This window comes from Periplaneta americana, chromosome 6, assembly GCF_040183065.1.
Source record: "Periplaneta americana isolate PAMFEO1 chromosome 6, P.americana_PAMFEO1_priV1, whole genome shotgun sequence".
NCBI lineage: Eukaryota > Metazoa > Arthropoda > Insecta > Blattodea > Blattidae > Periplaneta > Periplaneta americana.
In genome coordinates, this window is record NC_091122.1 from 50,651,958 (window position 1) to 50,678,557 (window position 26,600).

The 26,600-nt window shown below is 35.5% G+C and overlaps 1 protein-coding gene across 3 annotated transcripts in view; it reads right to left on the reverse strand.

Annotated features, from left to right (window-relative positions):
- Window positions 1-26,600, reverse strand: part of clu (clustered mitochondria protein homolog) — a 238,153-nt gene that overhangs the window by 65,106 nt on the left and 146,447 nt on the right. For all 3 annotated transcript variants that reach the window (XM_069828090.1, XM_069828091.1, XM_069828092.1), the window contains exon 2: window positions 4,856-5,433. In XM_069828090.1, the coding sequence (XP_069684191.1) occupies window positions 4,856-5,433 (578 nt within the window). The remainder of the gene's footprint in view (window positions 1-4,855; window positions 5,434-26,600) is intronic.

The window sequence follows — 26,600 nt, forward strand, 5'->3', positions numbered from 1 at the left end:
CAGTACGGTCTACTGTTCAAGTTGTCGTACTGTATAACTTCTGTATAAAATTTCTTCCACGAGTATCAAAATAAATCGTGTTGCAGGCTACTAAGTATCAAAAAGTGCAAATAGAGTGGTTTGGGGAACGAGAAACTGTGTCTCATCTCACAATACGAAATTGAAATCACAACTGTTTGCGGTTTAATAAAAATCAAATTAAAGCGTATAAAGTACTTAAATCTACAACATGAGACGTCCACTCTTCCTATCTTTCAACAGACAGCCATTACAAAGACTTAACAACCAGACTTAAATCAGTGAATTTCTGATCCACTACCTAGCGTATTCGATACAAGACCATAGAGGAGCTTACGAGATTGTAAACGTTATTCACTAAATTTACGAAAATCTGTTATGTACGGATTATCCGATTTTTCGATTAACCGTTCAGCCCCTCCCCCCTTCATTACCATGGATAATAGAGGTTCTACTGTAGTAGTATCGGCTCCAAAACTGTCTGATACACATGGGTCTTGGTATTTTTATCCACCTCAGATGAAAATTAATTACGTAAACTTAAGTATCCAAATAGAGCTAAATTCTGCAACACTCCAAGGTTCCCAAGTTACTGACAACAGAAGTTGTGGTCTGCTGCCCCTTTTGTATTAATATGTCTAACTTCTTCCACTTTTAATTATATACCTACAGTAGCTGAATGAGAGAACGTGAGATTGATAATAGTAATTAATATTTCGTGTTTGAGTTTGATTATTATTTTTTTTTCTTGTCCTTATTCTATGTTTATAAGTACTGAAGTAATTTAAATTTTATAACCGTATTTCTTCTATTTTTAAAGTAATAAAGGATGAAATGTACTGTTTCTTTCCTTAGTGGAGTTTGATTATTTTTTTTTTTAATTTTTCTTGTACGTAGTATATGTTTGGAAGCATTGAAGTAATTTGTTTGTAAACGTATTTCTTCTATTTCTAAAGTAATAAAGGATTAAATGTACTGTTTCCTTCCTTAGTGGAGTTTGATTAATTTTTTTTTCTTCACTTTAAGTGATTCGGGTTCCGCATATGCGGATAGATGGCACTGTGATCCATTTTATAGTTGTACACCACTTCGGCGGGCCACCTGTACATGATTTGTATCTGTGGAGAGCTATTTCATGTACTAGGGTGAGTGTATGTGTACGTGTTCGTGTACTGTCTGGAATGAGTGATGATGATGATGAGGAAGGGAGAAGGGGAAACCTGGTGCCACCACGTAGCCTACTCCTGTCGAAAAGCACCAAGGGGGCCGCCAGGCTTAACGTCCCCGTCCGACGGACGAATCACTATCAACAGTGACATGACTTCTCTTCATATGCACTGCGGAGAGACTTGGGATTTAACCCAGGCATATTGGTGCACAATCTAGTGATCAGAAGTAGTGCACCACCATTTCTCCTAGTCCCAAGGTAGAAATTTTACATGAACATTTCTGACCCCGCCGGGAATCGAATCCGGGCCGGCTAGTCTGGAGACACACACGCTACCAGAGAGCTAACTCGGCGGACTTATAATAATAATAATAATAATAAAGCTGCGGATTTATGCCTATATGCCTATTTTAATCCTTAACCTGAAGGCGGAAGATTTTAGGTTGCACATCCATTTTAAGACATAGTGAGTATTATATGCGAATTCTGTAGTGTCTATAATTGTCTATTTAACTAGTAAATGCATGTCTGCTTATAAATGCCTAAAAGTTGCCTAAATATCCGTATTATATATTATACTTGAATTTACTGACCATTCTATCGATAGTTTTTGAATCTGTAATTTGTTTCTTTTTTATCTAGCAGAGGGAAGTGATATAGAACTGTTACATTTTACTGCCAGCAGAGCGCGGAGCAATCGAATAATTTAAAATCAACCAATAAGAAAAAATGTATTTCGAAAGCGGCATGAATCATTGTAGTAGTTGACTAGGGTAGTTGTTTTAAACTGTGTATCCGTTTTGTGAGTTCGTGAATTGAGTATGGAGTTAAGTTTTCTGCTGTATACCGTGGAGATATGCCAAAGTAAAAGTCATCAGAAGCACTGATTGACATTACTGCGTTCCCACTGGTGTGGTCCCCAGCTGAGATTGGATCCCTGAATTATTGCCCCATCACTTCATGTGAAGTGGAAGGGAGTTTCTCCCAATTTAAGAACATTCTTACAGTCAATAGACATCAGTTCTCATTACAACATTTGGACGAATATTTAATTATTCACTGCCATAATGGCATTACTATAGAAAGCAGTGTATAATGCTACGCTGTGGTCGTGTTAGCCGTTGAGAATTAGAAATTTGTTAGTGCCTTTTTAAATGCCTATTTTAGAATTTTGAATGCCTATTTTGCCTGCCTATTTCAACTGTTTTAGTGCCTAAAAATCTGCAGCTTGATAATAATAATAATAATAATAATAATAATAATAATAATAATAATATAGATCAAACTAGATGAGATTAAACTTAAGTATATTTATTGTTGAGAGTGTTATACTACTGTGCCGTGAGATTTGCTAGGTGTGCCGCGAAATGTTCAATACTTTTCTGGGGAAAATAATTATCATAATTTCAGTCAATATCAGTTTTCAAAAATAGAATAACATGATATTTTTATTGAAAAAATCCAAACTATGCATTTTTATGCAACATAAAATCGGCTTTGATGGCATTAAGCGCAAAAACACGTCACAATAATATAAATAGCATGAATATTATGAATTTACAAAAAAAAAAAGTAAAAATATGCAAATACAGTTAGAACTTCCCTTAACGGACACTTCCCAATAGCGGACTCCTTTCAATAGCGGACACTTTAAAATTCCCCTGCAAAATAACATTGGCCCTTATGATAAAATTCTTCCAAATAGCGGACATTCTCAATAACAGACGCGGACACTGAAATATATATCCCAACAACAATTAAAACTTCCAAATAACGGACAACGTGAAAGAAAAGAAAAAAAAACGACGGTTGTAAATTAAACGGAATTCTTTGCAACAATCATCATCGTTCTTGTACTTTATTGAAGGTAAGCAGCACAGTTGTTAGTTGTGATACTGTACGTGAGCAGTCCGTACTTTCTTAGTTTGTCAAGTTGGGTGTTCGGAAGCACAGTCACATTAAAAATGTCACAAAAACGTAAACGTTTGTCACTAAAAGAGAAAATGGATATTGTAAAGCATAATGAGAAGGAGAAATTAAGTGTTCGTGAGCTGGCCACAAAGTTTAACGTGGGAAAAACTCAGGTTAGTGATGTTTATTTCATTTACAAAACATTTACTGGTAAGATTTCTCTCTGGATGAATACTGTAAACAATCTCACAATTTCACTGTCTATTGTACTGTACTGTAAAATATAGTGTTGAATATGTATGAGAAATTTTAATGTAGCTACTGTATACATACTAACGATTTTCTAAATAGCGGACACTTCTCAACAACGGACATTTAGGGTCGATTTCTAAAACGAGGTCTAGACCCTGACCATGGCTTTAAACTCCGTTTGGATTTATAAAACGAGATCTTTTTCATTTTTCTGAGCCATTGCTCGAAACCATGGTCTGAAGCAGAGACCACGGCTGGGGTAGGTTTAAAACCACGCCTTCATGTATGCAAGATGGAGATAGTAGATCAGCTGGATGATTATCAAATAAAAATTTGTCTCTACGTTATTAAATCACCAGATTAGAGTGATGAGTGACAGGGATAATCCTTTGTAACTATACAACAACGATAATTTCAGACGAATATTTCGATTTTCGAAGGAATCAACACAAAATTGAGCAAGAACGCTAAATAACAATCTGCAACGAAGTGCAAGAGGCGGCGGGTTGACAATTTTTTTTACACCTTGTTGTTGATTTCAGGGAAGTAAGATATAATATTTTATATTAATTATAAATTTATACCCATAAGACTATATAACTTAATTCTTAGTTTTTACAGTAATTTTGGACATTTTATTTAATACTCGAAATTGATGTGGGCTTATAAAAATATAAAGCAAACGTGATTTTGTCTTGTTATTTTTAAGTTTTATGCTACTGGGGCTTTCCACGTAGTACTAGCCTAGTATATGTGAAAATAGAACCATACAGTACTACATTTTAGTTTCAATTGAAATTTTAATCCAATTAATATTTAGGTTATTAATTCATTAGAACCGGGTTTTCAGGTAGTTAATATTGGTAGTAGTTATGAACAAATGATAAACTACAATATAAACGCTCAATTTATGCTAATTATTTGGGCAATATCATTCTGATACCCAAAAATCCGTTCCCTATTAAATACTAAGTAATACTAGTATTTTAAACGCACATATATTCTGTAAATTTGTAAATATAACAATACATTAGCTAAGAACAAAAGAATGTGACTTTGTGCAATTCAATATAAACATTAATCCCGATGTTCATTCCTTTCCAATATCGCTGTTTACAAGAATAAAAATCGATTCTAAACTGCGTTGCCATATATAAAACCCACGAACCTCGGTTTCTTCTCAAGCCGCGTCTCGACTTCGTTTTAGAAATCGCATAAGGATTCAGACCTCGATCGCGGTTCAAAAGCCGAGGTTTGGAACCACGATTTCATCCGTGTTTTAGAAATCGACCCTTAATTTTTCCCTGGCGGTGTCCGCTATTAGGAAGTTTCACTGTATATGCAACATCAAATTTGAGTTTGTTAAGTTTAAATGTTGATGATTCGTGAAGATTAATCAGCACTTCATTATATACAATGGAAAAATACGCAAATGCATGAAATTCTTGGCACTAATAACCACAATATTAAATTATGACCTATCATTAAAGAATCATAAATACTAACCTTAATAACAGATCCTTCCTTCAGACCTTCAATATTCTTTAATTCTGCAAAATTGTCGAGTGTGTTTCCATCAAGCTGCAATGAAAAGCAAGTCCGATGACACGTGTCTTCCCGGTCCATCAAGAGTTGGTGAATTTCTTGGACCAGTTCCATACTTGAAACTTGTATGTCAAATGGTTCAGTACCAGGACTCATGATTTTAACTGTGAAACCCAAATCCTGAATTAACACTATCTCTTGGTCATCTTTCTTCTCTTCTTTTTCCTTCTCTTTGGTAGCTTCCACCTCACCCTTTTCCACAATATTCTCGTCAGATTCATTCTGCTCCCTGATTACACTATTCACACTTGAAATGTTACTCTCGTGATTTTTTGAAACTGATAATGTACCACTATTAACTGCTTTATAATCACTATTCAATTCGTTTGCATTGCCTTGCTCCTCATGTCCATTTGCGGTCAAAATGGTGTGTCCGTTTGTGATAGAACTATCTGCAGCATTGGAGTCGTGTCCATTCACCACTGGTGACTCTTCTTCAGGCTTTTCAACTACCTTCATGTTGTCTTCAGATTCGTTATCTGTAAACAAAGAAATTTTGTTTAATAAACAGCATTACTTCAAAGTTACAGACCGATTATTTAGTCCTGACAGCTCAGCGACGCGAAAGAGGGGAAGTAATAGGAGTAGTGGGGAGAGTTCCGGAGGAGAGACAGGAGAGAGCTGTCAGTAAAGAAATGCAGTACAACTTAACTGTACTAGAAACACAACGCTCTACCGCATGTGTGACATCCGATTGCTCTGAAAGCAAACGACAGACTAACCTGAACACCCCTTGGCGTAGATTAATGGACTCGCCTGATCCAGGCGCACATTATCGGCAACTGTCAGGACTAAATAATCGTACTGTATGAAATTTACAGGATGGAGAATGGTTTGACAGCAATAAATGGAGAAGGCACATCGAAATTACCGAAAGATAACTTAGAACTAGTCTGATATAGCTAATCTTAGTACTTCTCAGTCTCTTCTGGGAAATACCTGAACATCAACTAGGAGTAAGTTACAAGAACTTTCCTCGAAACAAACAAAGAAACAAACAAACAAACACATTGTTATTCATAAAGTTATACAGACATTCATGGAGCTTATTTTCGATTCATTTTGTGTAAGAAGTTCAGCTGAATATAGATCGATTCTCATTAAATACGAAATTAATATTTTAAATGTTATATAGGATGCGGCAGTGGGATATGACGGTTTTTATAGCCCTGTTGTAGGACACTCAAGACGAACTAAAAGAAAACACATATACTGGAAGTAATCTAGTACAGTGCAATTTATTAATGTCTGATTACTTTTAAAAATTACATTTTGTAAGTAGCCTCCACGGCAACGAATACATTCCTGCAATCTTCTATGAAAGTTCTGCATAACTCGCCCCAACAAAACAGGTTCGAGGGCACTAATTTCGTTCCTTACGTTTTGTTTCAGCTGGATGATGGTCCGAGGCTTGTTGCGATACACCCTACTTTCGAGATAACACCATAGGAAGTAATCAGCGCACACTGCTCATGGTTCAATGAACTGTCTGCGAAACATGTTTCCAGGACGAATAATTTCACGATTTGGAGACATTGCTTGGCCGCCAAGATCTCCTGACCTGACTCCAGCTGAAACTAAGAGGTGGAGCTTAAACTGAGAGGATTCAATCCGGCATCAGAATTGAAATCCGGTGTGACTTCGTGGATAGAGCGTCAGCACGTAGAGCTGAAAACCTGGGTTCGAATCCCGGCGCCGGAGAGAATTTTTTTCTCAGCTCCACCGATCCTTCATCCTTTCTTGAAGCGGCACAGTATATTTGTGTATTTCATTCTATAAAGAATAACTTGTAATTTTATTTACACAATATGTATGACACAATACGTGGCGCACGGTAGCATTGTGATTAAGGTATTGCGTTAGAAACAGAAAAGTCGCGGGTTCGACTCCCGATGGGATCATGAATTTTTTCTTTTGATCTAATCCTGACGGATGGATTATGCATAGCTTTAAGGTTACTTAGCCTCTATCAGAAATGAGTGCCTGAGATACTTCCCTGGGGGGCGAAGGCGGCGAGCAAGTAGAACTGACAGACTGACATTTCTTACTGCTGCTCAGTGCCGACTCTCAGGTAAGAGTTTTAACTTCCCGAGCCTCCGAAAGGAAAAACTTTGCTTTTAGGCAGTAATCAGATCTTCATAAAAATGTTTGTACCCGAGAGACTGTCTCTTGTGCACAAAGACATCACAGCATATTTTAGAATATTCACATTACGCTTTAATGCGCCTGATCATATGCATGCGACTTTAAATACAAGCGAGCTAATCTGATAATTCAGTGTTCAGCCCAAGGGCAGGTCTTTCAATGGAATCCAAGCATTCTCCAGTCTTTCCTATTTTCTGCCTTTCTCTTTGTCTCCTCATATGATCCATATATCTTAATGTTGTCTACCATCTGATATCTTCTGCCGCGAACTCTTCTCCCGTTCACCATTCCTTCCAGTGCATCTTCCAGTAAACAGTTTCTTCTCAGCCAGTGAGCCAACCAATTGCTTTTCCTCTTTCTGATCAGTTTCAGCATCATTCTTTCTTCACCCACTCTTTCCAACACAACTTCATTTCTTATTACAGTAGAACCCCGATTATCAGTCACCCTATTAACCGATTGGCGGATTATCCGACTGTCTATATCTAGCGCTTTTTTTTTCTTCAGAAATAAATAACTTATATGAAGTACTGTTTTGTATATCATATTAGTAGCACAATCTAGTACATGCAGTCACGAAGCTCAATACGTAGGGAATATGCATCCATAGATAGTTGCTAACCACTAGAATCGCTACTATCGCTACTACCGCCTCATTACAGACATTACGAAATAGTACCGACACAGTCTACGAGTGTTGTTCCTAGTATCCTCACAACTCAAGCTTCGTGACTAGACTATACTATACTATATACTATACTATGTTAGTAGGTTCTACATATTATGTTTTTGCTATAGTGTTTTATTACAAGCCTTTATCGTTACACAGCATTGTCTACTGTTCGAATTGCCGTTCTATAATATAACTTGTATATAAAATGTCTTCCACGGGTGTTAACAAAAAACGTGTTGTGCTAAGTATCGAAAAAAAATGGAGATAATTGAATGGTTTGAGAAACAAAAACTATGGCTCATCTCGCATCAGAATACGAGACTGGAGTTACAACTGCTAGATTTAATAAAAAAAACAAGGATAAAGAGTAAAAAAGTATGTAAATCTACAACATGAGACCGCCTTTATTCCTGTCTTTTCTGAGACAGTCATTACAAAGGGCTTCCTTGTCCTTTAAAAACCCGTCGTTTATAACCAGATTTAAATTTATGAACTTCTGATCCACTACATAGTGAGTTAAATACAAGACCATGGAGGAAATTACAAAATCTTTCATAGTACGAATTATCAGATTTTTTCGATTAACCGTTCAGTCCATCCCCTTCATTACCACGGATAATAGAGGTTCTACTGTATGTCTGTCCACCTCACAAGTTTCATTCCTCTCAATATCTACATTTCAAGTGCTTCTAGTCGTTTTTCACTTCGTCGTAATATCCATGTTTCTGTCCCATTTCACTAGTCTCTTCCTTAATTCTTTTTCCAGAGGTCCGCAGAAGAACTCCTTTTTTTATTAAAAGCTTCCTTGGCCATTGGTATCCTCCTTTTGACTTCCTGGCAGCAGCTCATGTCACTGCTTATAGTACACCCTAAGTATATGAAGCTGTCTACTTGCTCTACTGCCTCATTTAGAATTCGCAAGTTTACCTTCTTTATTTTTCTTCCTATGGCCATGGTCTTCGTTTTATTTGCATTTATAGTACCTCCATTACTCGTTCTTGATACGTTTGATGGGACCGTAGAAGTTCGGCTATTACATAGTTCGCAGTGATATACTTCTCAAAATGAGAAATAACTGCATAATTATACAGGTTCAAAACGATGTCCACGTGAACTTTTACTCAAAATTATATCACGAATAAGCTTCGTAATCTTTAACACTTCTAGGTGGAAGAGTTTTCAATAGATGCTACTCTAGACGTGACAAACAGACAAAAGGAAAGTCCCACTAGATATGCAATAATCAAGGTTATTCTGTCCACTTTTTATTCCGACATGGGCTGCAGGGACCGCTTCCACTTCAGCATAATTTTGTAGAAGATCTGCGCGAATTTCGCGTGTGGAATTTAATGATTTTCATTGTCGACTGGCAAAGAAATGGATAGAGAATGCAAAGATGTAGAAGGAAATTTGTTACCTTTCGTCCATTCGCCACTTAGGCGTATATGTATGTAGTGTCTTAGAAAAAAGTTTTGTCGAACAGATACGTTATAAATCCCAGAAAGGAAGCAGTGCGCATGATCAGACATACAACGAAACAAAACTAATCTTATCTCAACTAGTCATTCTCTTGTGAACCAGGTCGCTCGCAGCTTTCTAAGACCTTTAATAAATTGATCCGTCGTTCTCAGTTTATCACAACATAACACCGTTTATTAAGCTAAATACATAGGAATTTTACACTGCATAAAAACATACGACGTAAGCCAAAATGCATAAATAATTGCTTGCATATTTCATTATCTTCTATTACCTACCCCACAAATATTTGCATTGATTTCCTTAACAGTCTGTGTAACACAAATATGCTCAATGCAATATTTTTTACGTTAATAAATTTGGCTATGACTGTATATTTAATTTCCATACAATAGCAAAGTATAAATATAAAACTTTAATCTCCGTCACTTCGAACGTTCTGCAAGTGACGCAAATGTGCATTTCAAACATTTCTACTCGTTGCAAAGTTCCTCCTTTGCTACATGCAACTGATCGATATCCTGTACTTATCTCTGACAATCATGTGACAGAAAGGTTGGCTCGTCTTGACAAACGTATAGAATTTCATCCCCATTGTAACAACACGGTCGATGACCCGACATCTGACAGGTCAATGTTAGTCGAACGACCAGATTTTCGTTTGAATTGCAGCGCGTGCGGAGACAAAAGAATAGGGTCAAACATATGAAAAAACGATTCCAAAGCAGATATTCTCTCAAATCGTGATAGTCAATATGAAAGATCTTTCCAGTTCCCGATATAAAGCGAAATATAAATGACGGATTCCGTCTTACAGAAGAGGGATTTTTCTTAATGTCTATAGAAACTTCCTAATTAAATTCCTATTCAGATGTGTAAAGTAACGAAAATTATACTCAATCCATATTCACAAAAGTATTTTTCCCTTGCACTCTTTAACCCTGGTAACCCCGTTCATAATGATAACCTGCAAATTCCTCTTCGATTCTGCCATGTTCACTTTTATTGGCCAAATTTGGCAATCTTTAAATAAAATATTTAAGGGTTAGGTACAGCTTACAGCAGTAAAATTTTGGAAATATTCAACATTTTTCCCTCCATTACTGTATCTTGTGCAATAATAAAAATTAGTATGTGTAAAACACTGTTCTTCTGTTATATATAAAAAAAATATATTTTAACTATTCAGTTCACTGTGCAATGATGAAGCGTTTCCCTCATAACTAAAAAAAAAAAAAAAAAAAAAACTATAAAACATTCTGTGATGAAATGTTTTGTGTGTATTTATGCATGTCATATCTACAATATGATGCAAACTCACTTCTCCACCTGTGATAGATTGTTTGATAAAAAAATAAATTCATTTTAAAAATGATCAAATATCAATACTTTCTTCTAACACAAAATAAAAAAAGAAATATTATTTATTAAGGAATATAGTTGAAAAAGCATGATATTGTAAACATAAGTTTCAGCAATAAAATAAAATAGAGCATGAAAAAGTTAACAAGTTTATGAGTTACGAGGGAAACGCTTCATCACTGCACAGTGAGCTGCCACCATTTTGAATTTCGAAAAAAAAAATAATTTTTTTAATCGTATATATATATATATATATATATATATATATATATATATATATATATATATATATATATATATACTGGCTATTCAGTTCAAAGTGTGTCATGGCTCGCTGTATGCCGTCATGTGGCTAGTCGATGAGCTAGAGAATTCAATCTTCCTACACTTCCGCAGAGGTGTATCACTTATGTGCCAGAGAAGTTGCCTAGCAAGTACGGCGTTCATTTAGAAGAGTACTTACCGATACGTACGGTAACGTCGGTAGTGGCAGGAATGCGAACTGTTTCGAAACATGTATTGAGGTGAGTTTTTTTCTTACTGTCGGGATATGGAGAGAGGGTTAAGACGATTACTTACGTATTTGTTGACATTAACTTCGATGGTCAACACGGACACGGAGCATTTGATTTGTATTGTGGAATGTTGCCGTGTAAAACAGTTCGAAGGAGGTTATGGTAGCACACAGACCGTACAGATCGCCATCTGTTGCTACGACGTTCAAGTTATACCGTACACGTTCTCAAGTTCAGATTGAACGCTTTGATTAATAGGCAACTTCTCTGACACAAAAGCTGAAACTCGCTCCAAATCGCTGACTCATCAACAGTGACGTCATGACATACTTTGAAATGAACACCCAATATATATATACATATATATATATATATATATATATATATATATATATATATATATATATATATATATATATACATATACAGAGACATCATTTTATTTTTACTAACATTTTTAATATTAACCTGTCTATACCTTTAGAGAACCGGAAACACCGCTTGCTCCCCCCTCCAAGACTGGAGTTCGATGATACTGGCGTAAAACACAAATCACTCTACTAGGTATAGGAAGGAAGAAAAGTAGTTCATCCATTTACGTAAACTAGGAAATATCGCGATTTTGAGTTTGATAATTTTCATTAGGTTTTTCTTTAATCAAAGTACAGTACTGTATTAAGAATAAGTGTTTTTACTCACGAAGTGAGTTATCCGTGCGAACGTATTCATTATGCAGTGTATATTATACTGTCTACAGCACATTAGCGTACAATATAGAGAAAGAAGTGAAATTGAAAAATAATCATAATATGAATATTTAAACACAATTTTGAAAATGGTGGCCGTTCATTTCGATACAGGCTTCAGTTCTTTTGTGCATATTATCGCACTATAGACTATTGCATCTAATTCCAATTGCCAGTTTCGTCCTTCGTACTAGTAACTCATGTTGAAATAATTCTGTACCTACTCTACGTACTGTAAATTCAATCTTCACTTCTGCCCGACCCGAAAATATACAATTGCTCAGACATGCTATCTACTGTCCGTCCAAGTGGTTATGCCGCAGGATTGTAGAAAGGGAGGAAATCACGTGACAGTTAATTACTTAACGAGGCCCTTTTATTTAAGTTAAATTAAACAGCTGTATAATATTACGTAAACTTCAATTCCTAAAGGAAATTAATGTTTTCAGAAAAGAGCTAAGGCAGCCCAGCTATTACAGAGGGGCGAGCAGAAGCAGGTGGGGGAAATCGGGATGCGACGTAGGCAAACGGACAGTACCTGTGCGAAAATATGGTTCAATATTGAAAGCTCTTTCGTCACTGGAAAACGCGAACATATTTCTGGAACGTACTATACTCAGTAACTCAGTACTGCTTACTATCTGCGGTCTTGGTTCTGTGTGGAGTTGGAACTTCCTTAGTAGAAGGGGTGGGAGTGAAGTACATTCAAAAACTCAGGTACAATAAAAATTGAAGTATATATATTTTTCATATAGCAGAAGGACAGTGTTTTACACATACCAATTTTCATTATTGCACAAGATACAGTAATGGAGGAAAAACATGTTGAATATTTCCAAAAAAATTACTGCTGTAAGCTGTACCTAACCCCTTAAGAGAAGAATATGAGACACCTTTTTCTGTGTTGAATATCTACAAATACTGCATGGTTAAGGAATTCAGTCTCAATTAAAAATTTGTCTTTATACATTTCTTTCTACTCTTATCGGAAGAAAAAAATATATAAGGTGAACAGGGGTTGCTGAACTGAAATTAAAATTTGAACAGGTGACCATCAATACCTTACCTAACTATGGTGAAAAATTGCGTTATTAAGTTGAGATCCACGAACACAAAATATATTTGTCGGTTCTTAGATTACATCTTCCCCCAGTGCTGGCTGGGTCTAGTAGTCTAGTGTAACCTAGTACCTGTCTGCAGCAAAAATATAACAATATGTCTTGGGGCAAGTGGAAATTAAAGTATTATGTACAGAATGAGAATTTTATATTTTGGGCATTTAATGCACTACAAACATTTAAATGACAAAATGACACACAAACTAAATGTAGTCTTTGTGTTCCTAAGAACGTTCGCTTAATACAAATTGAAGGAATCAAAAAACATACAGAATGAGAATTTTAAGCATTTAACGGCATAGGTTACACTTGCCCCAAATTTACATTTACCCCGGTTCACCTAAGCATTCACTAGCTCACCACAGCAGGTTATTGATAAGAAAGGAGCCTTCCGATAGACAAAACTGTATTCAGGTTACTAACCAGTGGTCAGGTTCGTTGATCTTCTCACAAGAGGCCGTAGTCGTAAAAATAATCATGGTTAGTTATACTATTGAGCAACGAATATTCATGGCGGAGATCTCTTAGCGAAAACGTCATCTGTACGAGAAATGTTTGCGCAAATTTCGGCTACATTTTCCGGAAGCTATCCGACTGTCTAAGCCAGAGGAGCATCGTTTCAAAACGTATTAAGTCCCCCAGTGGACGAAATTAAATGTGTTACTTTCTATTTATTTATCTTTCATGCTGTGAAGTCTGATGTTTCCAAGTCATATTTGTAAACTGTGAAACAAGTACTTCAAAATGGTTTTGTATAGTGTTTTTAAAACTTGTCCGGTTCACGAGTAATTCAGTTTTTCGTCATTCGTGTAAAAAAATTGTAAGTTGCACATAATACGTTTTGAAACGATGCTCCTCTTAAATGTTCTTGATTTGTTTAAGTGGCGTGAAATGGGCTCCATTTTAAACAATAAAAAAAAACAATATGCAAAGAGAGCCCTCTTGACGATGTGTGAACAAGATTAACGCAAAGATCTATTTTGTGAGAACTCGACATACCGGTACTGAAGTTTTATCAACAGTAATCTCACTAGAGGTTTTGATTTACCAAAGAAAATCATGCTGTAAACAAATGATGATCGCAAAGCATGTTCTATAGTACCGTAAAGAATTTAAATGTTGGCAAACAAAGAAACAAATAGTAGGAAGGTGATAAAAACAGGAGAAAGTATATAAAGATCAGAAGAAATAACGTACTCTAATACAATAAAATAGATATTAATTGACTTACTAAAATCTATTTCACTAATGTTACCTTCACCAAAATGTTTGAACGGAACCGCCATTTTCAGTCGACTATCTATGCGCGGGAAACGAATTGCGATCGCAAAATATGTTTTACAGTACCGTAAAGAATTTGCAGTTTGAAAACAAAGAAACAAATGTTAGGATAGTGATAAAAACAAACAAATGCTAGGGAAACGATAAAATTAAACAAATGCTAGGGAAGCGATAAAATTAAACAAATGCTAGGGAAGCGATAAAATTGTGCGATGAGCAGTCATGACTGGTTGAAAGACGTCCTTTCATATCGTTTTATTGGTCAAAAGTAGTATCACGTAGTAAAAGTGTAATAGTCCGTATAAAGCATCAGTATGTCGTCCGCCACAGAACAGAGTGACTGTTGGCGAGAGGCGAGCGAGCATGTTACCAGGGTCAAGTCTTGTTTGCAACGCTCTGTACTTTGCTATGATAATTTCGCTTTTCCGCAATAATTTTTCCTTTAGCCCTAATACAATAACAGTGCAAGAAAAATCATAACAGTTTTCTTTTAACTATTGGCGGGTACTCGACTCTTCGTCATTCATCTATATGAAACCAGTTATGTAGACCAATTTACCGACAGAGTCGTTGCTCGGAGGTAAACAACGAAATAATGATTTTTTTTCCTCAGAGGCCAGGATATTTTTGTTTTATTATTACACACTTGAACTTACAAATTACTTTTGACCCAGAAGAATTTTCAATTTTTTTTATGCAAGATAACTATGTTTAAACTAAATGTATTTTCATACTAAATGGATTATAAATACATACATTTCAATTATCCATTGGCATTTTTTTCTATTCAATACTTATTTTTATGTAATTGTTTTCTACAAAATACTTTACAGCGCTACTGTATATAAACTATATAAAAGAGGTTTCCCTGCTTAATTTTTATATTTGTTACTGCAAGTTTTATTTATTTTTCGGAAGTGCTAGCAATCTAGTTCATTGGAATGTATACATATAGTAGAGTTTCTATGAAAATTCTGAATCCAACGATGATCATTATATAAAATCACTCACTCACCGACATCATCATTACAATCATAATTTTCTTATGAAATGGTTTGTGACCTCGAATTTAATTAATTTTGTTTTGGAAGACGTTCTTTTTCAGATTACAAGTAAATTTAATAATATTTATACCTTTCCAATGAAAACTGAATTTTAATGTAACATACAAACACGTTTCTTCAAATTCCGTCACATGCAATTTAAATGAAACCAAAGTATAGACGTACGAAGACCCTTTTCCATTCTGAGGATGAAACCCTCAGGCCTACACAGTGAATGCATTTTAACCTTGGTTCCGCCTTGTCCCATTAATGTAACCAGGATATGGATGTTACGCTTGGAAATGAACGAAGATTGGATTAACCTAGAAATAAATTTAGTACAAACCAGACATGTAGTTTTAGGAAAACCTCCTTGACTAACAACATGCGAGTATGGGATAGACTGTTTTTACATTATGCTCCCTCCAAACTTGGTCACATCTTTCACAGGAATAAAATTTCGCATATAAAATCACATTAAATACACAACATAATAAGATTGAAACAACATTCTTGGTCCCTTCTCACTTCTTTTGATTACAGTTGTTAGTGATGTTTAGTAGGTGAAGATGATTATAAGTACAGTTGTAATCACCGACAAAAACTGCAGCAAACACGGTTGAATAGTAGTAATGAATTCTGGGGGGTGAATTTTCTCCCCGGATTCTAGAACATCTCCCCTCGAGATTTCAGACTTTTTAAAACCAAAAACTATAATTATTATGACTGGTATTTAAACTGGTCTTTATTTCACCGTCCTTAGCAACCTAAGCAATGGACTTACCAGGGAATTAAAACTTTTTAACTCACAGCAATGAATCATTTTTTTAAATCAATCTTTCCATGACAACCAACACATCAGCAACAATAAAATCCATACAGTCATTCATTTCTAATATTCCAGCATTATAAACAGACTTTATCGTTAGTGAAAATCGTGCATAATATGCCACATTATTGTACCAGAGCCGTAAAACATTACCATGCCAACTAAACGTCATAACTTTTATTATGAGGGCATAACATGTGCCATAAAGGTGACATTATGAAACAATTTGCCATGCTATACTATTTAATACATCATTGTTGTCATAGCAACCTCTTTCTTTTTATAAACCATGATATAAAACTACCCATCACTACAAATCTGATTTTATTTCTTTATTAATTGTTTTACATTGCTGTAATACAATAATGACCCGTCTCTCTTAGCGAATAGTTGATAACTGAAGTCGTGGCAATAGTAATGAAGTACGGGTCCTTCTCCCTTTCCCTTTCTTGTATAATAAACATATCAGTAAACATCCCCCTCTATACGTGACAATGCATCTTATCCCAGCCTGTCTGAATTGGTTTGTTAAGTCTCCCGATATTACAACTGAAATACTGTTATTATAAACACTGATTGTGCAAGCAGATATCGACACATCTGTGTTGTAGAAGAACGGAGAAATGTTTCGGTTAACTGCAAAATAATGCCATATTCATATTCTGTGACCTAAAAAACCCCCAGATATAAAATTTCATTGAGATCGGACAACATGATATTTCTCATCCCCTGCCTCCTCTCCATTAAACTCTACCTTTGGGGATGATATTAAAAAAATATATCCAAAATTTTAAATCTAAATTGTAGTTGTAGAAAATAACGTTCATTTTTAATTTTAAAGTTCCATGTTAAAAAATTTAAAAATGTTGAAAACTTTCAAAGTTCTCTCTTTCCTCTCCTCTTCACTCTCTTAGGGGATGAAATTTGAAAACCCTCAAAAGTATAAACGAATTCTAGAAAAGAGCTTTTGTTAAATTTCAAGGCTACATGTCTGTTGGTTCAAAAGATATTAACAGTGAATTTTGACATTTATACCTCCCCTCTTCCACCCCTTCTTCTTCTTCTTCTTCTTCTTCTTCCTCTTCTTCTTCTTCTTCTTCTTCTTCTTCTTCTTCTTAAGGCACTATAACTTCATTGAAGTTTTGGCCTTCTCAACGATCTCTTTCCATTTTCTCTCTATGTTGGATAATTTTGGGCCAATTCTGAATCCTTAATAATTTTATATCTTCCAGTACGTCATCTCTCCACCTATTTTTTGGCCTTCCTGTTGCTCTTGTCGTTAGAGGTTGCCACTGGTAGATCTTATTCACCAGTCTGTCATTTTACATTCGGTTTACATGTCCAAACCATCCTAGTCTTTGAGAGTTAATAAAATTTAGTATATTTTTATTTTTAATCTTATTTAATTCCATGTTGGTTTGGATCCTCCATGTACCATCTTTTTCTTTCATTGGTCCCATTTCCTACGCAAAATTTTCCCTTCAAAATCAAAAGCTTTTGTTTTATTGTTTCCTTCAACACCCTGGTTTCACATGCATATGTCACAATTGGTCTTATAATTGTTTTATATAGTCTGAATTTTGCTGACTTAGATATTAATTTACTTTTAAATAACTTTTCCACCCCTTAATGTTCGCATTTCGCAAAACTCCTTATTTCTTGACTAGAGATTAAAAGAAAAAATAATATATTAATAATAATGGCAATCATAATGAAATATAATAAATAATAAACATTTTGCATGGGAGGTAGCCTACTTAAATTGTACGAAATGGAAATATAAAAATTGGAGATTTATCCTTCGAAGGGGTGGAAAAATTCAAATATCTTGGAGCAACAGTAACAAATATAAATGACACTCGGGAGGAAATTAAACGCAGAATAAATATGGGAAATGCGTGTTATTATTCGGTTGAGAAGCTTTTATCATCTAGTCTGCTGTCAAAAAATCTGAAAGTTAGAATTTATAAAACAGTTATATTACCGGTTGTTCTGTATGGTTGTGAAACTTGGACTCTCACTCTGAGAGAGGGACATAGGTTAAGGGTGTTTGAGAATAAGGTGCTTAGGAAAATATTTGGGGCTAAGTGGGATGAAGTTACAGGGGAATGGAGAAAGTTACACAACGCAGAACTGCACGCATTGTATTCTTCACCTGACATAATTAGGAACATTAAATCCAGACGTTTGAGATGGGCAGGGGATGTAGCACGTACGGGCGAATCAAGAAATGCATATAGAGTGTTAGTTGGGAGACCGGAGGGAAAAAGACCTTTGGGGAGGCCGAGACGTAGATGGGAAGATAATATTAAAATGGATTTGAGGGAGGTGGGATATGATGATAGAGACTGGATTAATCTTGCACAGGATAGGGACCGATGGCGGGCTTATGTGAGGGCGGCAATGAACCTTCGGGTTCCTTAAAAGCCATTTGTAAGTAAGTAAGTAAGTAAGGTAGCCTACTTAAACTAGTTCGATCAAACCCCACCGAGGATTTCAGTCACCCGCCGCTACTGAAAGATACACAAATGATATACAAAAGACTAATTTTATTTGTTGCTATTACAAATGCTAAAAAAAGTTTACGTTCGTAAACATTTCAAAATATTTTCAAAACTTTGCAATATTTTCTCTGTACTACGTGTAACGAGACAAAGGTTATGAAGGGACATTTCTTGTAGAACAAACGTTTGGACGCCACGGAGACAAATGTCATCACAAAGTCAGAAAACAAACTCTGAGGTATTGTGTTGGTGTCAGAGTGAGGTTCAGTGATCACATATTCATGAACATCTGAGCGTATGAATATCTCAAAACCCATGTTTTTGTAGTTCAATGACAATACAGCACAAGGGGCTTGATAAGATCAGTGACACTAAAAGGTAAGGTGTCATCGATCCTGCTTGTTTTATTGTTGACGGGGTCACAACACAGCCATATCTTTCTGTCCAAGGTGTCTGTAGTTAGAAGTCGTTTTCGATTCATAATAACTAACAGAATGAACATTATCACAAAACCAAGAGTCGTGTCCAGAACAAAACAATCTGGTACATAACAAATCAGCCCGTCTTCCGAAACTCGAACGTCATTGTTACACTTCCAAACAGCAATTTTGCATCATCTGAGAATTGAACTGAATTTCGGGAGGGAACACTGCAAACCTTAGAAGATCTACTGCGCTGACCCTCAAGCTAGGCGCAATCCCAATACACACCGGCTGACTACACTAAGGTTCGCAGCGTATCCTAGTTTCGAGCAAGCAACCCCACTCGTCCCTTCCGTGCGTTTCCAGCTGGCGCACAGTGTGCAAAAACGCTAATCTTTTTTTTTTTTACCTCATTTCATTTATTTAATACTATACACTTCAGCTACATTAGGCATTGCAGCCCGAAAGAGCAGAAGCTCGTGCTCGGGCGCAGTTCAGATCAGTTATACACTAGTAATATACGTTACAAGAGCGGTATGTTGACGTTTTCATGGTCGAGGAAAAGATTGAAAAAGCGAAACGTAGTTGAGCTTTTTTAATTTCCGAGAACATGAAAACAAACATACCGCTCGTGTATCGTACATTATTTTGTGCGAAGATCGTTTATTACATACCTGAAAGACGAATTTCTAATTAGTTGCAATGAAATCTCCAGGTTGGTTTCTGTTTAATGACGCTAACTTAAGAACACCAAATATCTTTCTTCAACATTGTTGCTGTAAAATGTTTTCTGTGTTTACTATACTCCAGCAGGCCGTGATATACGTCTGTCTTTTTTTCCCCCCCCAGTCTATAAATGCGAACTTAAAGCAAACGGTAAGGTTATGTAATGATTTATTTTTCATTTTAATATTTTAACAATATTATTTATATGACATATTGCAGTAATAACATCGGCATCTGGAATCTCGTTGATTTTTTCACGGCTTCCTTAATGTTACTTGTATCAGGAATGCAATAAGTTTCGTGGAGTAGTAGACTTTACTTAATTTTTGCAAATATTTAAAAACAATAATTAACATTGCAATTTAGGTGAAATTGCAGTGGTAAGTTTCCAATTTATAATTATTACTATGTTAAACGTCTCTAAAAATAATATGTTAAAAGCCTAAAGCAGTAAAATGAATGTCGCGCTTAAGCGGTAAGAAGAGGGAAATTGTTATGTGTGTTACGTTGGGAATACTGAATGTGGTATTTCACACCTACCGCGTATTGGTTCTGTGCGGAAAACAAGCAAATACGCACGATCTCGCACAAAATATATCACAAAATTAAGAGAGTTCATTGAGCACAATAACATTAATAAGTGGTAAAATACATACAGCATGTAATAATAGGGTCTATATACCAATAGAAAATACAAAAGTACATGAATATTAGAGTATCAATTTTTAACTCAATTATCTTAAACAATTAAATAATTAATCTGATTTGTTTCTTAAATCTATGTGTGTTAAGTGTACTTAGCTCAGGGTAAGCTCTAATTAATGCATTATATATTTTGGGTCCAAAATTTCTGCTGAACAAAATTAATAACTTCTCTGGATTTTAACGGATTCTTACGAAACTTTGTACAGATCTTATAGGTAGCACATATTTTTTGTGTACAAAGTTTGATTATGTTTGAGTAAAAGGAACTATCCCTTTATAGCGGACAATTTTAGACAAAATTAATAACTTCTCACCTATCTAACAGATTTTTATGAAACATTGTACGGAAGTTATATGTAGCATATATTTTTTGTGTACAAACTATAGTTACGGTTCCATAAGACGAATTGCCCCTTTATAGGGGTGCATTTACACAAAATTAATTTACTTCCGACTTAACAAATTTTTATGAACCTTTGTACACCAGTTACAGGTAGCATATATTTTTGTGTACAAACTCTTATTACATCTGTATGCTACCTGTAGGCCTAATTGTTGTACAAAGTTTCATAAAAATCTGTTTGATAGGTGAGAAGTTATTAATTTTTTTCTAAATTCACCACTATAAAGGGGCAGTTCCTCTTACAGAAACATAACCAGATATCGTAGACAAAATATATATATATATATATATATATATATATATATATATATATATATATATATGCTACATCAAACTTCTGCATAAAGTTTCATAAAAATCTGTTAGATAGGAGAGAAGTTAATAATTTTATTTAAATGTACCCGCTATAAAGGGGTATAAAGGGGTAGTTTTTCTTGTGCAAATGTAATCAGAGTTTATACACAAAAAGTACGTGCCACCTGTAAGGTACAAAGTTTTATAAAAATCTGTTAGAATGCACAGAAGTTATTAATTTTGTTCAACTAGTAGATTTTCGTTCTGATCCACGATAAGTTTGTTAAGGTTAGATAAAAATGTGTACAATATATTTTTAACCTGATGTTCGATGTCATGTGAATAATTTTGCAGGCCTAAACACTCACACCGTGATAAAAAACTTCCTTATTGCATTATTCTTTTCTGCTGATAAGCCAAGCGTGAAACAATTTACGCCGCAATACAGTGTGCCCCACCACTGAAAAAAATGAATTACTGAAAAATGCGCAAGAACGCGCACTTTAAAACAAGGATTCAACACTCTAAATTATGCTGTATTAAATGGTAAAAGAATTGCTGTAACCGGACGTGACTGTACTAAAACTCACACTATATTAAGGAGAACTTAAAAAAAAATATTCAACTGAGCCGTTCAGAACAAAAGTGGTGTAAGTCAGAATTGGGTAACGAGGTTTAAAGTAAAAATTCCGTAAAATACAGTGCAAAGTAGCAATTAATGTCCTTCTTGCTATCCACTGACTACTATAGTTTAAATAAACTGAATATTAATTGCTACTTTGCGCTGTATTTTACAGAATGTTTATTTTAACCCTCATTACCCATTTTTGACTTACGCCACTTCTGCTCTAAACGGTCCAATTGTAATATTTAAACCGTACTGTGAGAAGAAAAATACTTGGCAAAATTGAAATTGAAGTTACATTAGTACGAACGTACCTATCCGAATAGACTACATGTCTCACAGCACAATAAATCACTAACAACTGGCACTTATTCACCCACATAGTAAGCCTCTCTGTCTACGACTGAACCGGAGCGAGATGTGTTTAGAAAGAACTCGTTGTTCATACCTTCTAAATATAGCTTGCTGCTGATAAAACAATAAAAACTATTTCTCACAGCATTCTCCAAATGTTAAAGAACATGAATTCCCATTCACCTATGCTTAACTTAACAAACTGAAATTTGATTTTTGTCCTCCTACATTAGGAAAATTGCACACTGTGCGGCGGTTGGGAAATGCTACCGAATCGTGAGTAGAACGGATTGAAGTGAGGAAACAAGAGAACGCTTGACTGCGACATTTTCCGCCACAAATGTCACTATGGATTTTTGAAACACCAGCTCACTTACTCCGACTGTTAACTCTTTCTGGGTCGTTACTTTTTCTTCTTTCTCGAGGGATCCCTTTCCGTATGTGTTTAGACAATATACAGGGTATTTAAAAAATGACGGTAAAAAATTTAGATATGAGAAATGGAAACGAAGGGAAGCAAAAAAGTTCCAGTAAAGCATGGGTCCACAAATTAACCGTTTACGAGATGTCTTTTTTGCTGGTTGAGCCGCCAGTGAACCGAGCGCCAGGATATGGTAAAGTGGCAACATTCATGCTTCGTATGTATGCCGCACTCTCTTCATCCTATTTCCTTGCAGTGGCGTAGCGTCAATGTAAGCTAAAAAGCTTAGCTTCCCCAGTTAATAATAATTTCATAATAAACCTGCAGTTTATGGAGAAAATTATTTATTAATTTTAATAGAATTTATATTTACGCGTTAAATACTGTGATGCGGCAGCTCAGGATGATTTGTGATGCAGCAGTAAACAAGAAGCCTGCACACACCAGCTTCCAAGCAGACCGGTTTCTTCTGTGTAATCCACCCCGCAGATTTTCCATCCCTTTCTAACTAAGCTACCCTAGTCGCAAGGCTCGCAAAGAAGCTAGCTTTAACATTTAAAATAAGTAGTTTCCGAGTTATCCCTTTTCGTCAGTTGTGTTCAGTTGAAGTGTTAGTGTGCATTTGGCTGATATAATAAATAATGAGCGAAATAACAGTTCCTGACACTAATTTACTTGATTATTTTTAGGATAATTGTATTATCAAGACCGACTTACGAACAAAAGTGTGATTTAAAAACAAATGACCGACTCCCTTGCTGTCAATGAAGGACACAACCAAAAGACAGACGCATACTTACGTAATGATACTAATATTGTGATTTCTCTAAGTATGACAGGGAGTGACCTAATATTATACGTATACGTGTCTATTTGTTAAGAGATATGTGTAAACCGTGAAATCATATTTTACTACGTATCATTTGAGGCCATGCCTTATTGGTGTTACTTACGATGTTCCAACCAATCTTCGACTGCTGACTTGAAATTGACTACTATTTATTTTAAGACTGTATTTTTGTAATACGTTTTCTCGTATTGCATGAAAGACAACTTGAGTTAGCTTCCGCTGCTCAAAATTTCATGCTACGCCACTGTTTCCTTGTAAGTTGAGATGATATCTAAACAGACGATATGGTGAACGGTGGATAGGTAGAGGAGCTGTACCTATATCGGCCCCATCCAGAACAAAATGATATTATTTCGTAAACGGTTAATTTGCTGACCCATGTTTACTGGAACTTTTTCGATTGTCTTCGTTTTTATTCTCATCCACAAATTTTTACCATCACTTTTGAAGCATCCTGTATTTTCTGCGAAAATTACTGTGGTTAAAGGTGCTTCACCGGTAGAACATGTAATGCCCCTAAGCACTTCAGTCCAAGTAATTTTTTGTACACCCGGATGGAATGATTTTTGTGCCGACTGTGCTGTCCGCCGCATCACGCATTCCTCTTCAGGGATTAAATCCGTATAACATACCTCTGTGGTAGGGTGACCAGACGTCCTCTTTTATCCGGACATGTCCTCCTTTTTAGGCCTTTGTCCGGGGTCCGGACGGATTTAAAACAATCAAGAAATGTCCTCCTTTTCGTAACTTGTATGCCTGATATTTTGAAACTATCTGATTTGACGCCTTTTTCAAGTAATTTGCCTGTAGGTGACAGCAGTATCGACGGAATATGCTCTTTGCCAACGTTCGTAACTCTCGTTGCTCCTCCTTTTCATGATAGTCATAGTTCCCTTGGCTTTCATATGTAGCTAACTGTACAATCATTTTATATTATTAAGTTTTATCATAAGTATGTTATAATAAAATAGATATTGACATAATTTTAAATATAATAAATAAAAATAGATATTCTCTGTCCCCTTTAATAATTATAGTTCCCTTGGTTTTCATATGTAGCTAACTGTAAAATCATTTTTTTTTATTTTATTGGGTTATTTTGCGACGCTTTATCTACAACTCAGGTTATTTAGCGTCTGAATGAAATGAAGGTGATAATGCCGGTGAAATGAGTCCGGGGTCCAGCACCGAAAGTTACCCAGCATTTGCTCGTATTGGGTTGAGGGAAAACTCCGGAAAAAACCTCAACCAGGTAACTTGCCCCAACCGGGATTCGAACCCGGGCCACCTCGTTTCGCGGCCAGACGCCCTGACCGTTACTCCACAGGTGTGGACGTAAAATCATTTTATATTATTAAGTTTTATCATAAGTATGTTATAATAAAATAGATATTGACATAATTTTAAATATAATATAGGTCTAAGCCTAAATATAAATAGATATTTTCTGTCCTATAGTTCCCTTGACTTTCATAATAAGTAGCTAACTGTAAAATCATTTTATATTATTAAGTTATATCATAAGTATGTTGTAATAAAACAGGTATTGACATATTTTTAAATATAATATAGGTCTAAGCCTAAATATAAATATACTATTATGACAAGTGTTGTATTGCATGTTTCCACGTTTTCACATTTTTTTTATGTTCTAATGATATTCAACTTATTTTATATTTTTGTTTTCATATTTTCCGATAATGTTATATCTCTAGTGTGATAAGTTGAGCTATATATAATCTTAATTTTCCTTATTGTGTGTACTTAGAAATATTGTATTCACTGTATACTTTGTACTGCACTATTTTATTACTAATATTACTATTATTATTATTATTATTATTATCATCATCACCATCATAATTATTACTATTCTTATTTTATTATTATTATTATTATTATTATTATGTTATATATTATGTCCGATTTCTTCTTATTTGTTGTTTATTTTTTATTATTATTATTATTATCTTATTCAATTTTGTGTGTAAAATTGTAGTGTAATTTGTAAATTTGTAGTGTTTTTGTAACGCAGTCTTTACTCCTGGTTGAGTGTTAGAGAAGGCCGTATGGCCTTAACTCTGCCAGGTTAAATAAATCATTATTATTATTATTATTATTATTATTATTATTTTCTGTCCCCTTTAATTATCATAATTATTTTGTAATGAAATAGATATTAACATACTTTTAAGTATGATATAACCTAAATCTGTACTGTATATTGATGTAATTTAAAGTATAATATAGGCCTAAGCCTAACTCAAGTAGGCTACATATTTTCTGTCCTCCTTTTTTCGAACAATGTCCTCCTTTTTGAAGCTTTGTGTCCTCTTTTTTTTATCGATGTGTATCTGGTCACCATACCACAGTCTGGTATAGGCTATACTGTCACGAAGCTTGAGTTTATGAGGGTACTAGGAACAATAGACTGTGCAGGTACTATTTCGCATTGTCTGTAATGAGGCGACAGTAGCGATCCTAGTGGTTAGCAACTATCTATGGATGCATATTTACTACGTATTGAGCTTCGTGACTGTATATATTAGACTGTGACCATACTCTGTGGTAATCTGCCATACCTCACAGATCTTCCTCAGTCGTGTTCGTGTCAAGCGGAATGTAAAGAGTCTCGGTGGTTCCGATGCCTCTTTCGCAGATCTGAATCGTCTAAAATCCTCCACCACTGTCACCTACCAATCTCTGGACAAACCCTAACACCCACCATAGCGTATGATCGATTCGGCGCCGTACAAACACAAGTGGCGCTCAATTTTTTCGAGATGGAGGTTATAATGAAAATGGAATCGTTGAGAGAATGATGAGGAAAGGACGGGAAAACTCCGACAAAAGCCTCCACAACCCTGATTTTGTCTATCACAGATACAATTCTGTCATTGCCGGGATTTGAACTTGGGTCGGTGGTTGTCTTAAGCCAGTGTTCTATCAGAGGAGCTACGGTAGTTACGATATAAAGAGTGATACAATAACGATGATGATGATGATGATGATGATGATATAAGCCGCCATGGTTGTCTAGTGGGCAAACTTATAATCCTGTGAAGTGCACACCTGTGGAGTAACGGTCAGCGCGTCTGGCTGCGAAACCAGGTGGCCCGGGTTCGAATCCCGGTCGGGAAAAGTTACCTGG